At 42.8% G+C, this 15,554-nt stretch overlaps 1 protein-coding gene across 1 annotated transcript in view; it reads right to left on the bottom strand.

The window, feature by feature from the left end:
- ACBD3 (acyl-CoA binding domain containing 3) overlaps nt 1-15,554 on the bottom strand; it is a 47,474-nt gene that overhangs the window by 12,561 nt on the left and 19,359 nt on the right. The window contains exons 2-5 of the mRNA XM_089685094.1: nt 9,130-9,271; nt 5,720-5,860; nt 5,352-5,510; nt 2,082-2,256 (exon numbers count right to left, since the gene is read on the bottom strand). Of these exons, the coding sequence (XP_089541220.1) occupies nt 2,082-2,256; nt 5,352-5,510; nt 5,720-5,860; nt 9,130-9,271 (617 nt within the window). The remainder of the gene's footprint in view (nt 1-2,081; nt 2,257-5,351; nt 5,511-5,719; nt 5,861-9,129; nt 9,272-15,554) is intronic.

A 15,554-nucleotide genomic window follows, 5' to 3' on the forward strand; every position in this document is an offset into this window, starting at 1 on the left:
CATATCCAATGTTTAAACTGCAAACCTCGTTCCTCAGGGTGCAACGTTTCCCTGGAGGCAGAAATATCTTTGCCTGAACCGTGTCTAGGAACACCCCCAAATACTCCAGGCTCTGTACTGGCTCCAGAGCCGATTTCTTGAAGTTGAGCACCCAGCCCAGCTGTTCCAGGATCTACATCGTAAGGACCACATCCTGCTTCAGACCTGGCACCAACTGACCTCTGAGCAACAGATTGTCTAGATAACCTATGACCGATACCCCCCAAGTTCTGAGCAGCCCAAAAACCGATTACTTAGTCCCCTGCAAAACCAATGCAATGATAGCTGCGATCTTATCCTCTAAGCCCGCTAAGGCTGAAGCAAGATCATCCTTGGTTACTTATGCTGAGGCAGATGCTCCAGTAGTAGCCACAATGCCAGATAAACACAGTGGCTCAGACTGCCCAGTCGCTTCTGGCCTTCCAAGAGAGGATATTACAGCGGCCATTCGGCTAGGTCCCTCATGACCTGGTGGCGGCACATTAATGCCCCTTCCTGCTGTGCCTCCCCTATTCCGCTTTCTGGAAGACATTACTTCAGATACCATAAAAACCTGTGCACCTCCAATAGTAAACACAAACCACAAAATACAACTATGCAAGTAGTGTGCTTAAGAAAAACCTCAATGGAAATTATTGACCTAATGGGCCACCAAAGGCGGCTCGTGACTGACTGGCCAACGCTCCTTCCCCCTCAGAGGAGTACTTACATGCCCCACTGAATAGCCTGCTCTGTGTCCTGGCCACAGGAATTCACCAGAGGCAGCAGCGCATTTGTGTCCAGGCCTCCTGATAAATAAATATGGCTGACTTCTGTTTCCAGTCACTACTGTGCATCCGTGCGCGAACCTCGTGCTCGCACACGCCCGCCGAATACGAGCACGCAGCCGTGTACGCACCTCATGGCCGATGTCCGGCAGCACTCCTAGGAACTAGAATGCTCCTTCTAGTGGCCCCAACAGAAACAGGCAAGCATGTCCCCGACTAAAATGCTGTGAGCACTCCCCCTGGTGGAAACTGTGGCCAAACAATACCTCTCCTTTTCCCTCCAAATTTGATCTTTAAGCGTTTTTTTTTTTTTTTCTTTTTTACAGAGAGAAAAAAAAAAAAAAAAAAAAAAAAAGGCTTGTCAGTCTCGCCACAGGTCCCTGACTTCCGCCAGGCACCATCAACCATCATGGTGGACATTGTCATACGTTCCTTCAGGGACCTGGCCCCCATGGTGGGGCCACTGCCTTGGACCCATATAGCACCCCACTGGAAAGCTCCTTGGTCAGATTTAAAACTGCACAGGGTTCTATCCACGCGGGGTCCAGTGCCGCAAGGCTGCATTACAGGCAAAACCCCAAGGATTCTTCTCCTTATCCAGTTAAGCTCAGGTACCTTCCATTTTGGCTCACAGCTTTCTGAATGGATCCAATTAAAGTCCATGATTCTCGAAGGAACCATACTAGACCTTAGGTATGCTCCTGGAGCACAAGCAACACTTTCAGTGCCATCCACCTTACGTACACTGGCAAAAAACATCAAGTACTTCCTGTGTAGGAGGGGTTATATAAGGGAGGACTTCCTCTCTGATCGGTCGGCCAATGTCTATTCACCTATAGGTAGCATATAACCCACATAGTCATGAATAGCCTGCTCTGTGTCCCGGGATGTACGATAAAGAAAGCACAGATACCAGATGGCCATTAGTAGTATCTCCTTTGTTGAATTGTTACAATAGAGAAGGACTTAACTCTCAGGGATTACTTTATTCTTGATTTACCGGTATTCCCTCTTTGTCAGGCTGACTGTCGGGCCTTCCTTTTTTCCTTCCTGAGCTCAACATTGAAAAGAGACAGAAAAAAGGTGCTGCCTGGGCATTCTGACACTTAGCTGACAGTAAAGGAAAAAAATTAATAGCACACAGATGATTCCTAACAGGTAGAGCTACACTATTATAACCATAAGACTGAAGATTACCAATGCCCATTCCCGACTAGTCCAATTTAGAGATATACTTGCTGTTGTATTTGTGAAATATGGGACCTGGTGACATACCTGTTGCTGTGCCAGCTGAACTTGGTAGAGCTGTTGCATGTACTGTTGGTAATGCTGTTCTTGCAGTTGTCGGATAAGGATCTGTTGCTGCTCAAAGTTTCCGGGGTACTGCTGTGCTGCGTACTGCTGAAACTGAACAGCTGTCTGTGAGTTCAGAGCTGCCATGATTTGCTGCCTGTGAGGACATAAAGCAAAGTCACTCTTAATGCTCCCAAGCACTTAGTGCCTTTGCATCTGGAGTATTTCACCATCAGAAGGCTATAGCCCTTTCTCTCTCAGAATGGGCTACACTATGTGTGCTAAAGAGCCAATTTAATTACAATATAGAACATAATCCTTAAAGGCTAATTTCCAGTAAAACTATTTTTTTTGGATAGAGTGGGAAATGTTTAATTGCCATTTGGGTCCCCTGCTTTCAGTCCAGACAAGAAAGGATGGTAAATCTTTCCCACAGGGGAAGAAACAAAGAGGTTTATTAGTAAAGTGAGGAAGGGTCCTTCCTGTTCCTGTGGCAACAGATTCGCCTATTTGCTTCTCAGGTGTTACAAGGACAGGAAGTGAGGGAAAATCCTACCAACAAGGACATAGAATATAAAATCCTGACAGAAATGTGCACCCTTCCACATTCTATCCAAATAAATTGCAAATTTGACTAGGTTTTGGAATAAAGTGACAAAGGGCCTCCGCATACCAGCAGCTGCATTTCACTTGTACTCACCACAAAATCAGAAAACCAGTATATAAACTGTTCTAGTAGCAAACAGAGCCCATGGACAAATACCAGACAAATATCCAATAGTTCTTCAAAATATAGTTACAGTTTAGAGCATTCCCCAATTCATTTCAGTGGCTGCATTATATTTCCTAGCTACTTAGACTGACTAAGGGTTCTTACATAACAACACCAATTCCAAAAAGTTGTAATGCTGTGTAAAATCTACATAAACGGATTTGCAAATAATTGCATCCTGTTTTTGTGTATATTTTACACAGCATCCCAACGTTTTTTGAACTGGGGTTGTACAAACTGACTTTTGCATTTCCTAATTAGAGCCCAACTATGTACTGAGCAGCAAACTGAGCCGCTACACACAGAAACAAAAAATGAAACCTCTCCATGTGTGGATGACTGGGCGTGAACACCATAAAATGAAGAATCGGTTCACTAAAAGTGATATTTAAGTTAAAAGGTACAGTTTTAGGCCTTTTTTCACACAGATATTAAAAAGCAGGAGTTTGAGGCACATTTTTAACTCTCCTCAAACTCCTAGTAAAGCAGTTTGCAATACTATGGACAGCACACAGTGCTGTTCACATTATCAAACATGAAGAGTTTGTGTCGTGTTGCTGCTCTTCAAAAATGAAGCTTCATGTAGATTTTGGATGGAATTGAAGCATCTCAATGTCTTCTACTCAAGTCTATGGTAACACACCATAAACTCACTGGCATGTGTTTGGGGAGGAGTGGTTTTAACTTACCTTTAATGCGTGTTAAACACGACACAAACTCGCATTAACTCTATAGCCACATTTGTTAAGTGTCAGTATATTGAGCAAGTATGAACAAGGCATTAAAAATCGTGCCCTGGTTTTTTGCATCCTGGAAGCCCAAGTAGCTAGATCACCCGGATAACATTCCTGTGTCTATTCCAACTCACCTTGGAGTCCTGAGTGTCCCCACCCGCCATTGTGTGCTCCAACTCCTCCTGTTACATTCTCCTTAACCACTTCAAGTCTGGACACTTTTATCCCCTTCCTGCCCAGGCCAATTTTCAGCTTTCAGTGCTATCACACTTTGAATGACAATTGCGCGGTCATGCAACACTGTACCCATATTAATTTTTTAGCATTTTTTTGTGAGATAAAGCTTTATTTTGGTGGTATTTATTCACCACTGGGATTTAAATTTTTTTTGCTATATAAATGAAAAAGTCCCAAAATTTTGAAAAAAAAAAAAAAAAAGTGTTTTCTTATACAATTTTGCAAATAAATAATATTTCATCATAAATCTTGCCCAAACTTTATTCAGTTATCTTTTTAGTAAAAAAAAAAAAAAAATAACCCAAATTAGTTTAGAACCCAAAATTATAATTTTTAAAAACTTTTTTACATTTTTATTTTATTTTTTTTATATTTATTTCTATATACTTTCACCCTAGCAGTACAGTGTCACCATGGTGACACTGTACTACTTGTGGGGGGGTGATGAAGATTTTTTTTTTTTTTTTACACCGATTGCTTTTACACCCATAAAGGCTGTAAAAGCAATAATTTCTCCTCCTTTCTGGCTGCATTCTTGCAGCCATTGAGAACTATTGTGTGAGCCATGATTGGTCACAGCTTGTCACATGGTACAAGGCTGTTGTGAATAGCCTTGTTCCATGTGACCTCTGTGATCATTCACAGATTTCACACGTAGTAAGCAATGATGTCATAAGTGACAAATTGCTTACTACTCTGCATGTGATCACTGATTGGCCAATCAGTGATCACATGATCGGGACCTCGCACAGAGGTCCCATACGACGATCTATTTTCCACGGTGTCCGAAGGTCTAGACTTTGACTGGCCCATTCTAACACATGAATATGCTTTGATCTAAACCATTCCATTGTAGCTCTGGCTGTATGTTTTGGGTCTTTGTCCTGCTGGAAGGTGAACCTCCGCCCCAGGCTCAAGTCTTTTGCAGACTCTAACAGGTTTTCTTCTAAGATTGCCCTGTATTTGGTTCCATCCATTTTCCCATCAACTCTGACCAGCTTCCCTGTCCCTGCTAAACAAAAGCATCCCCACAACATGATGCTGCCGCCGCCACCACCATGTTTCACGGTGGGGATGGTGTGTTCAGGATGATGAACAGCTGTATTTATAATGCGATTAAATGACACACAGGTGGACTATTTACTAATTAGGTGGCTTCTGAAGGCAATTGGTTCCACTAGATTTTAGTTGGGGTATCAGAGTAAAGGGGGGTGAATACAAATGCATGCCACACTTTTCAGATATTTGTAAAAAAGTTTGAAAACCATTTATCTTTTCCTTCCACTTCAAAATTATGTGCCACTTTTTGTTGGTCTATCACATAAAATCCCAATAAAATAAATTTTTGGTTGTAACATAATAAAATGTGGAAAATGTCAAGGGGTACGAATAGTTTTTCAAGGCACTGTATATTGTTAACACTTAAGTAATAACTTCCAAACAAACACCAATTAACTTTACACACACTCTTATGAAGAGCTTTCAGGCAGGATTAACTTAGTTTCTTACTTCTGCTGCTCCATGCGGAATCGCTCATCTTCAGCGCGCATCCTCTCCTCCTCCTCTCTCCGCAATCTCTCCTCTTCCTCCCTTCTCCGCTTCTCCTCTTCTCTAAGCAGACGTTGTCGTTCTTCTTCTTCCCGCCTCCTGCGCTCCTCCTCTTCTCTCCTAAAAGGAAAGATATATTTTAGCTTGGTCAATACCATGGCTGCCTTAGCAAACCATAAAAGAGCAAAGAGTTCTGCAACTTTAGCAATAAGTCAGCAGAACATTTTTTTCTGGGATAAAAAGATTGTATTGACCACTAGCAGGGGGATAAACAATAAAGACAAGGATATTTGTTGTGAAGACTGCTGCCATTTTGGTGGGAGGCTTACCTCTTCCTCTCCTGCTCCTCTTTCTCTATTTTATGTGATGTAACATATGTGGAGAACAGGTGACAACATCGGTTCAGCAGCCCCACAAACTCAGTCATGGCTTCCTGTTTGCTCATATTGCCAAGGGCAGCCCATTCTTTCCTACAGAAACACACATTTGTCAGACACTTATAACAGCTATAAATGGCACAGGGATAATCTAATAGGTAAGCATTGTTTGGTGTATTTGGGTTTTAGCAGTCAAGGTTCTGACCAGTAAAGATTAAACTGTTCCAATGTAGACATGGAAAGTGAATCTTTTAGCCACCTTTAACAGTATGAAGTGGAAAAAACCCTTGTCAGTTTATTTTCTGCTTTTTCCCATTGGGGAATTTCCCTTCACTTGCTGTTCTAAAAATGCAACAGCAAGTTAGGGGAAATTTCACAAAGTGAACAGAAATGTAATGAAATGGCAAAAGGTACCACAAATAAATGAATAAATCCCAAATCCTCAGTCCGTAAAACCGCAGTGTGCTATGCAATGCAAATTGTGGTATTAAAAGTCAGGAAACAGGGAAACCCTTTTCTACTTTATTCACTATGCTGGGCCTTCTACAGATCCAGGCTTCTCCCATCATGGTGATTATACCCCCAATGGGTCTAGGAACCATAGAATAAGTGCACAGCCCTGGATCTGTATAGCACCCTTACTGCACCCGTTACAATTCGTGCCAAGGTGAACACCTCATGCAGGATCCTGTTCCCAAAGCAACCATTACAGGCTGGCCTGACATAGTGGGGTTCAGGTACAGTCCCCAAGATACACACGAAGTGATACCGATATAGAAAATGCAAGACACCCCAGGGCATTAAGCAGTTAGATTTTGACAGAAGCCCTGGAGAAAAACTGAATGGCTTACAAAGAAAAATACTTCTTACTTCTCTGGAGAAGAACAGGTACATCACCTAAAGACATTGGCCAAGCACTGGAATCTCACAGACTGGGTGGACTTATAAGAATGTGCGCTAGGGGCGGCCCTAGCAATTTTTTTTGGCAGTGTTCAGTCACTAGACTATAGTCTGTATATTACCCATGGTTGATAAATACATGTTCAATGTCATGTATTGAATGATTAAGATAAAACAGTTTGAGCTACCAATTCATTATAAGCCCCCAGTGTCCAAGCTGCATTTTGTTACCCATTCTGTGGCCCTCGGTGCCCCGGCACACAATTGTCCGTTTGGCCTTGCTTAGGTGCTAGCTCAGCCAGGTAAAAAAGGTTTTTTAGACTAGGTTCTAGTGGTTTAAAGGCTTCTGTTATTTACCACCATCTTACTTTTTTTGTCCTACCCATCCTTTATGATGTTTTTTTCCCTATTATCTTTTATAATGAACCTTGCTGAGAGAACTATTAAATGTAGCAGAGATCATTTCAAAAGGGCTGAAGGGAGCACAAATTGATTTGTAAAGGGCTATAATAACCGTGATCTCTAGCAGCCTCATACACATATAATGTGTCTTCAATCTACGACTACTCACTCTTCAAAAATGCCTATAGAAGGTGTACAGTCTTTGACCATCACTAGGTCACAGGGCTTTTTTTCTCAGAGGAAAGGTGGTGGAACTCCCCCACCCAAACCTGGCCACGCCCCCATCAAACCCTAGGACCACCCCTTTAGAGAACAGGAATGCAAGTAAAATTTGGGAGGGGCTATAAAAGTAAATGTATGGAATTAACACCGCCCCCCCCCCCCACATTAGTAAGAATAGCGAGTAACACTGCCCCCCCCCACATTAGCAAGAAAAGCGAGAAAAATTGTATCGCCGCTCCTTACCTGATGCTGACGATCCGCGCTATGGTAGGATCGACGAGCAGAGGGCGTGATGACGTCAGCGCGCACCGCCGGGTGTACTAAGATACACCTTTCCTATGGGGGTGGCCGCGCGCCCCCGATGTTTACACGCTGGCGGTAGAGGGGGGGGGGTGAAGCGTGCATGTCCCCGCTCACCGGCTGTGAGCAGCGGCAGTGACAGGTGCCGGGCACGCGCAAGCATGACATAAACAAGCCGCGTCCGGCACCTGTCACTTTCGCTGCTCTGCATAGCTTGTCAGCTCTGCAGAGGCAGTCGGTGAGCGGGGACAAGAAGAAAAAGGTGGCGGAACGCAGTACCGCCGCGTTCCGGCAGAAAGAAAGCCCTGCTAGGTCATGAATATCACCTGATTTAATTTTTTTTAGATAAAAGGAAATCTGGTACAAAACAATAAAAATATATATATATTTTTAAAATGTAGCTGTATATTTCTTGCTATTAAAATAACCTACCACCAAAAGAACCACCCAAAATAAATTCTGCTCCTGAGAATCGCAGATACTACATATGTGTATGTCATTTGTGACTATATTTTGGTCTGAAAACAATAGTGTGCATTTTTTTTCTTTTTAACACATTGATACTCAATGAAATATTGCTTTTTTATGATGATCTCTATGCTTGATGTCAGGGGTTGTTCAACTTGTATTTTTCTTCTCAATAAACCTATTGAACGCAAAAAATAGCTTTTTGTTAATTCAACAGAAAATACACTGACCCAGACCTTTGACGCTAACCTAGTTAAAACCCCCACTTTTTTTTTTTTTTTTAAACCATGTATCTTTTTCTCCATTCAAGAGGAGACTATCACAGCAATCAGGTGATCAGGAACCAGGTCACCAATTATTAGTACAAGACCAAGGGCTCTGTGCTGGGAGTGCGCTGTGCAGCGCCCTCTCGGCACAAACACTGTGCGCAGTCCCACAGAAAAAGTCCCATGCTCGTATTTAAGGGGTATAACGCTTTGATCAGATCTTGATATAATCATATAAAATGTATGTACTTGGTGAGCATAACTGTTTTTTTCCCTAAAAAGGAGAGAAGCAGCACCGTCTAAATGCAGCAATAAAAGCAAATAATTTTTTTCCATAAAATTGGGAACTCACAATAGTGGTAGTCAAATGAGCGCTTGTCAAACTGGTGTCAACCAATGCGCAACTCCTGGCTGGTCCTGCTACAGGCAGGTCTCAACTGCATTCACCTTGGCTGTGCTGGTGGTTCCCAGTACTTCCTGGTCAGAGTGGGTCCACAGAGCAGGCGGGAGTGATGTCAGCTGCAGGTACTGCAGAAGTAGGCCTGGCACACGTTCAGAGCATGCATGCTCCTTTATCAGGTGACCTGATGAAGGGGCATGCATGCACTGAACGCATGTAATGCCTACTGCTGCCCTGTGGACCCACACATCAATATATACCATTCTTCCAGTGGGGTAAGGTTGCAAGATCTGGCAGTTTCATACCAGAGGTATAGGAACAACCAAAAAAGGCAGTTAATAAATAATGAGTAGGCAGTATATGGAAGTAACCAAAACACCAGAGGTAATATCTATCAGACTTGCCTTCTGTCATTGCCAAGGACATCGAAGAAGCCAACTTCAGGGCAAGTGTCGGGGTTGTAAGGCCCCAGGAGAACCTGTTTATGAAGAGCCACCAGCTTCAGTTTCTCTTCATAGGTTGGGTGGAAAGCCTTCCCATCCTTTTCTGTTAAAAGAGAACAAAGTGGTTAACGTGATACAAATATACAGAAAGCCTTTACAGCCTTCCAACCTGCAATTAAAGTTAGCTGGTGTGGACAGACTGTCATTTATTCATGTATGTATATACACAATGAACACCCAGAAGAGAATAGTACTGCACACTAAATTAAAGCTGAACTGTAGCTTTTGTCTCCTGGCTCCATCAATGCAGCGTTATTCTGCTTTCCTTCCTCACTGTGCCTCTAAAGTCCGTTGAATCATATATGTCCAGAGTGAGTGACGTCCTGCATCAAAAAACTCTTTCGTCAGTGATTGGGCTGTCATAGATACAACCCCTGGTCAGCTGGTCTACAGGAAGTAAATATTGTGTTGTCGGCATCATGTGTGGGTGTCACCAATGGCAGTATGCATGCCAACACAGCCCTCCCAGTAATGTCAACTGCACTAATTACACAGGTCTCTGAGCAGGATGCAGATGCAGCTCGCATAGAAACACCATCTGACCTCACTATCAAAGAGCTGTAAAACCAACTGGGGGAAGTGGAGTATTTAAAGCATCCATTTAAAACCCATTATCAGTTCATGGCAGAAGTAATAGACAACTGAAAGAAGCGGAAGTCAAATCAGGGGTAAGGGGTCACTAAAAAGAGCATGCTCAGAAAAACCACTACACACAATTACAAACTACGGATAGAATAGACAGTACACAAAACTATCTGTTACACAGGAATAGGAAAACAAGCAAAGGCCCCATCTCCATATCAATGTAGCAGTATATAGGATGTAAACACACTACTGCCCTATGGGACATATTAAAAAAATACTCAAGAGAAATGAGAAACTCCACAAACACTTTGCACAAGAGGCTGTGAGCACAAAACATACAAGTGGCCAAAAGATGTTCAAGCAGCAGTGATGGACAATTGTCATACAGTGGCAAGAAAAAGTGTGGTAACCGTTTGGAATTAACTGGTATCTTGCCATAAAATGTGATCTAATGCTCATCTAAGTCACAGTAGACAAACACAATTTTCTTAAGCCGATATACAAAATTCTAAGTTCTTGTGTCTTCACTGAACACACCCATTGAACAGTAAGGCCTCTTTCACACGGGCGTTCCGTATGCCCGTTTTTCATCTGTCTGTCTACGGATGAAAAACAGGCATCCATGTGATTCTATGGACTAGCGGATGTAAAAGGATTATCATCCATTTACATCTGGTAATGTCCGCATCCGTTAACATCCATTTTTTTGAAAGGAAGAAAACCCTATTTTTCTTCTATGAAAAACCTTGCAACGGCCAAAAAACAGAAGTCAATGGATTGTATGCAGCCCGACAGGTCAGGAAAGGGGGGGGGGGGTGGCAGTCGAGCGAGCGCCAGTGGAGTCAGTGGTTTGCATGCCTGGAGTCCAGTTAAAGCAGTATTAAACCCCAAAGCAAACATTATATTGCAGCTTACCAATTCTTAGATGTGATCGCTGCATTCATTTTCTTTTTTAGGCTTTCTTATATCTAATTTCATCTGGCGATCTGGCCAGTAAGTCTTTTTTTCAAAAGAACAAGCTCTTTTCCATAAATCTCAATTTACAGGGATGAGAAACTCTGGCAGAGGTGCTTACAATGAGCTTTTTTTCTTTTAAAACATTTATTCCAAAAGGAAAAAAATGTTTGCTGTAACTGTATATAAAGCCTGAGCTGGAGTTTGGCTACAATTTGTTAGTGTATTTAAATCAGCTGGTACATTTAACACTACCCTCCCCCCACCACCCCTCCACACTGACAATGCTGCTGTGCCTGTGTGCTCATTCATTCAAAGTGGAGATACTCTGAAACAGGAGGTAAGTTGCTGGCTTGACCACAAGGTGAAAACTGAGGGAAAACCAAAAAAAACAAAAACAAACGCAGCCACCATATCTGAGGATTGGTAAGCTGCAATATATTAAATTTTTGGTTTAATACCACTTTAATGAAAGGAGCCTGAATGTGTGGTTTAGAGCTACTTTGATTGATAAGACACTCAAACATTTTAAGGTTGCTGTTCATAAGAAACATCAGCCAATATGAACCATGCCTAGCAAAAAGGAGCTTTCTGAAGACATATGATCACGAGTAGTTGACCTGCAAAAGGCTGGAAAGGGATACAAAGCAATCTCAAAATGTTTAGGCATCCATCAGTCGACGGTCAGACAGATGATCTATATATGGAGACAGTTTAGTACTGTGGCTACTCTTCCTAGAGTTGGCACCCAACCAAGATGACTCCCAAATCACAACACAGAATCCTCAATGAGGTAAGGAAGAACCCAAGAGTAACAGCTAAAGGCTTGATGACTGAAAGTCTGATCCAGAGTTACCGAAAACACTTGCTGCCAAAAAAGGGTTTGACCAACCAATAACTCCAGGGGTTCACTTACTTTTTCCTCCAGCACTGAATGTTTAATGTGTGTGCCCAATAAAGAGACACAAGGAATTAGAATTGTTTGTATGTGATCAAATTAAAGCGGAACTACACTGTACCTGAGCACCACAAACCAAAAGAGCTATTTAACCGATTTTTATTATTCAAAGCAAACTCACCCATCCACCAATGTCTCCATGCTTTTTTTTGCTGAGAAATCACTTTGTTCCACCCAAAAGTGGAAGTTCCGCTTTACAGATTGGTTGGTCCCCCGCTCCCCACTAAAGGACTGTCACCTTTGGGGAGCGGAGGGTGGAACGGGTACCCGAATTTGACAGGTACCCACTCCCACTGCAATAACCTAGGCGATCGGAAACAGAAGTTGTCCTCCTACCCTCCCTCCCCGAAGTCTTGTGAAACACGTGACAGGTCCCAGAAGACGACGCGGCCATTCAGGAAATGCAGCGCTACTCGTGCAGTGGGCAGCCGGCTGTGATGCCGCAAGTTGACACAGCCGAGTGCTCACACTGAAGATTCCGGCCTCCAGGAATACAGGACGGACTGTGAAATGGGCTGCGACATGGGCAACGTGGGTTCGTAGGACAGGTGAGTGGCTGTTTTTTTTTTTTAAAAGTCAGCAGCTACAGTTTTTGTAGATCAATAACACAATCATCAATCCCTCCCCTCATGCCAGGGTACTAGGTGTAATCCTAGACTCCCATCTGTCCTTTCAGCCCCAAATCCAATCGCTGTCCAAATATTGTAGACTTCACCTCCGCAACATCTCCAAGATACGGTCGTTCTTAACAAGGGAGTGATTAAGTTGCTTAGTGGTTTCCGAGGTTATCTCTCGCCTTGACTATTGTAACTCCCTCCTCATTGGCCTACCTCATTGCAGGCTATCCCCTCTTCAGTCTATCATGAATGTTGCTGCCAGACTCATCCACCTTACTAACCGTTCTGTATCTGCCACCCCTCTCTGCCAATCCCTCCACTGGCTTCCCATTGCACAACAAATAAAATTCAAAACATTAATAATAACGTATAAAGCCATTTATAACTCTGCCCCAAATTACATCACCGATCTTGTCTCTAATATCACCCAAACCATACTCTCCGCTCCTCGCAAGACCTCCTACTCTCTAGCTCCCTTGTCTTCTCCTCTTACGCTCATCTCCAGGACTCCTCCAGAGCTCCCACCATCCTCTGGAACTCTCTACCCAAATTTATCAGACTATCGCCTACTCTGCTCACTTTTAGGCAATCTCTGAACACCTTTCTCTTCAGGGAAGCCTATCCTGCCCTCAGCTAATAATGGAACCTTCTACCCTTCTAACCAGTCCATCCCCCACAGTTACTACCTTTTGTACCACTAGCCCCTCCCTCCTAGATTGTAAACTCCAAGGAGCAGGGCCCTCCTATCCCTCTTGTATTGAACTGTATTGTTGCTGTATTGTCTCCCGTTATATTGTAAAGCGCTCAGCAAACTGTTGGTGCTATATAAATCCTGTATAATAATAATAATAATAGCTGCTGACTTATTATTTTAGAGTGAGTGGAACTCCACTTTAAGCACTGAGGTCAGCACGATACACGTGAACCTTGTTTTTTACCCCACTGGCATACAGTCTGGTGTTTTTAAGCTGCTTTTCTATACAATAAAGTGGATATGTGCTTTAGTGCAGGCTCCCGGACTTTCCTTTGATCTAAAGCACACTGGCCAGCGCACATGCTGAAGGGTTGTGGAGTGTGGAAGTGGTGAGCCTACCTGGAGCAGTGCTACCTTCTCTTTGTTCACTTAAGCTTTGACAAAAAAAAAACAAAAAAAAACTAGAATCGGATTGGTTTCTATGCAGAGTTGCTCCACAGTTTGCACTCACCCCCAGTGAGTTTGTCTACTGATGAGAATGAGATCATATTCCTTCGCAAATGACTGCAGAAAACGTGTTCATTCCAAGGGGTTGACATACTTTTTCCTGCCACTGTATCTAGATTTCCTTTGTAGAACTGGCACTTCACTTGTTGCCTGGTATTGAACTTTCATAGCAGGACAGAAGGAGGAGTCAAGGAAACAATTCCTATCTTTAGAATGACCTTCACCCTTCCGCTGGGGATGCCGAGTAGTATTGCCTTTCCTATGAATTTAATTAATGCAGCCAATAATAAAATGACTTCTCTCTGTCTGCTGAAATTAGCCTGATCCCCCTGGCATTTTATCATTCCTGCAGTTCATGCCATCAGCTGCTCAGTGCAATTACACAGAAAAGTACGAAGATCCCTGAAAGATGAAACCCCACAGCTGCAGGAGTCGTGGTTGGGATACACCGAATGCACACAGCATGCCTACTGCACTGCAGACATTCAACGGTTATCCAGACCATTGCAAACCATATCAGACATAGACAGGGAGACTGTGCTTAAAGTGTAACTAAACCCACAACAGTAACATCAGTCTGTATATGCAGTAAAGCATGCTTGTTATACTCACTGTGGAACCTAAGGGGTTAATCCTCTGCATTGCATAAAAAGGCTGTTTGTTCCAAAATTCTCTGATCCTTCCCTTCTTTCAGTAATCCCCTTTGATCTGCTCAGTTTGGGGTGTATTGCTAGATAGGTTTTTTCTTTGGAGGTTGCATGTGATCAGCACAGGGCCAATCAGCACAGGGCCAATCAGCACTGTCCAGACAGAGGCCAGGGGTTCTACATCCTCCTAGCTCAAAATGGAAACTCCACCTACAAGCTTTAACCAGTGCTCGGCTGAACACTGATAGAAGTCACAAGACTGCTCTAACTGCTGATGAGAAAAGGCATTTTGCAGTATATATTTACTAAAATAATTGCACTTCCATGTTCTATGTACCAGATATAGTGAATGCAGGGTCCTGGGTTTAGTAATACTTTAAAGGGAAACTATAGCGTATAGAGCAAGCTTGTCAAACTCAAAACGAAACAGTGGCTTGAAGGGGTCAAATGGAGGCAGATTTACTAAAGAATTTGCGAAAAGTTCTCTCAAACCGTGTGAAGATTAATGTCAATTATCAAATCATGTGCAGTTGAAAAACAGAAATTTGCTTTTCACACGATTGGATTACTAAAGTGAAGATTCTCAACTATTTCAGTAAATCAGCTTTATTATGTCTACAGCACTTTTGCATGAAAAAAAGGATTACAACACTAAACACTTAACATGACAGTAAAATTTGCAACTTACAGCACTTGATCACAGAGAAAAGAGGTCACACAAAACATTTCCTGAGTACTGAGCTGCCAAACTCTGTGAGGAAGCATAACCTTCATCAACTGGAGCCTGTATACATTATGGCAGACGTATCCTCAGCAGCGTGGGGTCCACGCTCCCTCCTCGCCACCTATGCACACTCTTCCTCTAGGTCCAGAGTCTCTATTATAGATGCCAAGATTATACACATGAGCAGTTGTCAGTGCATAAAAATCATTAACAAAATAGCAAGGGCAAGAGGTTTTATGTACATATGAACTTCAGTTTCTTTTTAAAAAATACCACATTGGAGCTTCTAAAGAGTTGTATGTGGATGAAGCTTCAGTAGCCCCTATTCTGGGAATGTGTCTACCAATAATCTTTAAACTTCAGGAGCCACAGCAATCCACATTTATGGCCAACATGGCATTTGCTTATGTCAATTTATATGGTGAAAGCCAAGGATCACATCATAAATATCAGGCAACTCCCTCCAGCAGGACTTTGTGGCAAACAAAAATAATAAAACTTTGTACGGAACATCTGGATGAAAGGTAGAACGAAAAATGTCAATAAAGAGGGCCTGACAACAAGTGTAATTCCCTGGTGCTAGGCATGCTTTGTGTCGTTTCCACACAGTGCAGAAATATAGAATCTTGGCTTAACAAAT

Source organism: Staurois parvus, unplaced genomic scaffold, assembly GCF_062004578.1.
Source record: "Staurois parvus isolate SC_StPar_1 unplaced genomic scaffold, SC_StPar_1.0 ptg000362l, whole genome shotgun sequence".
Classification (NCBI taxonomy): domain Eukaryota; kingdom Metazoa; phylum Chordata; class Amphibia; order Anura; family Ranidae; genus Staurois; species Staurois parvus.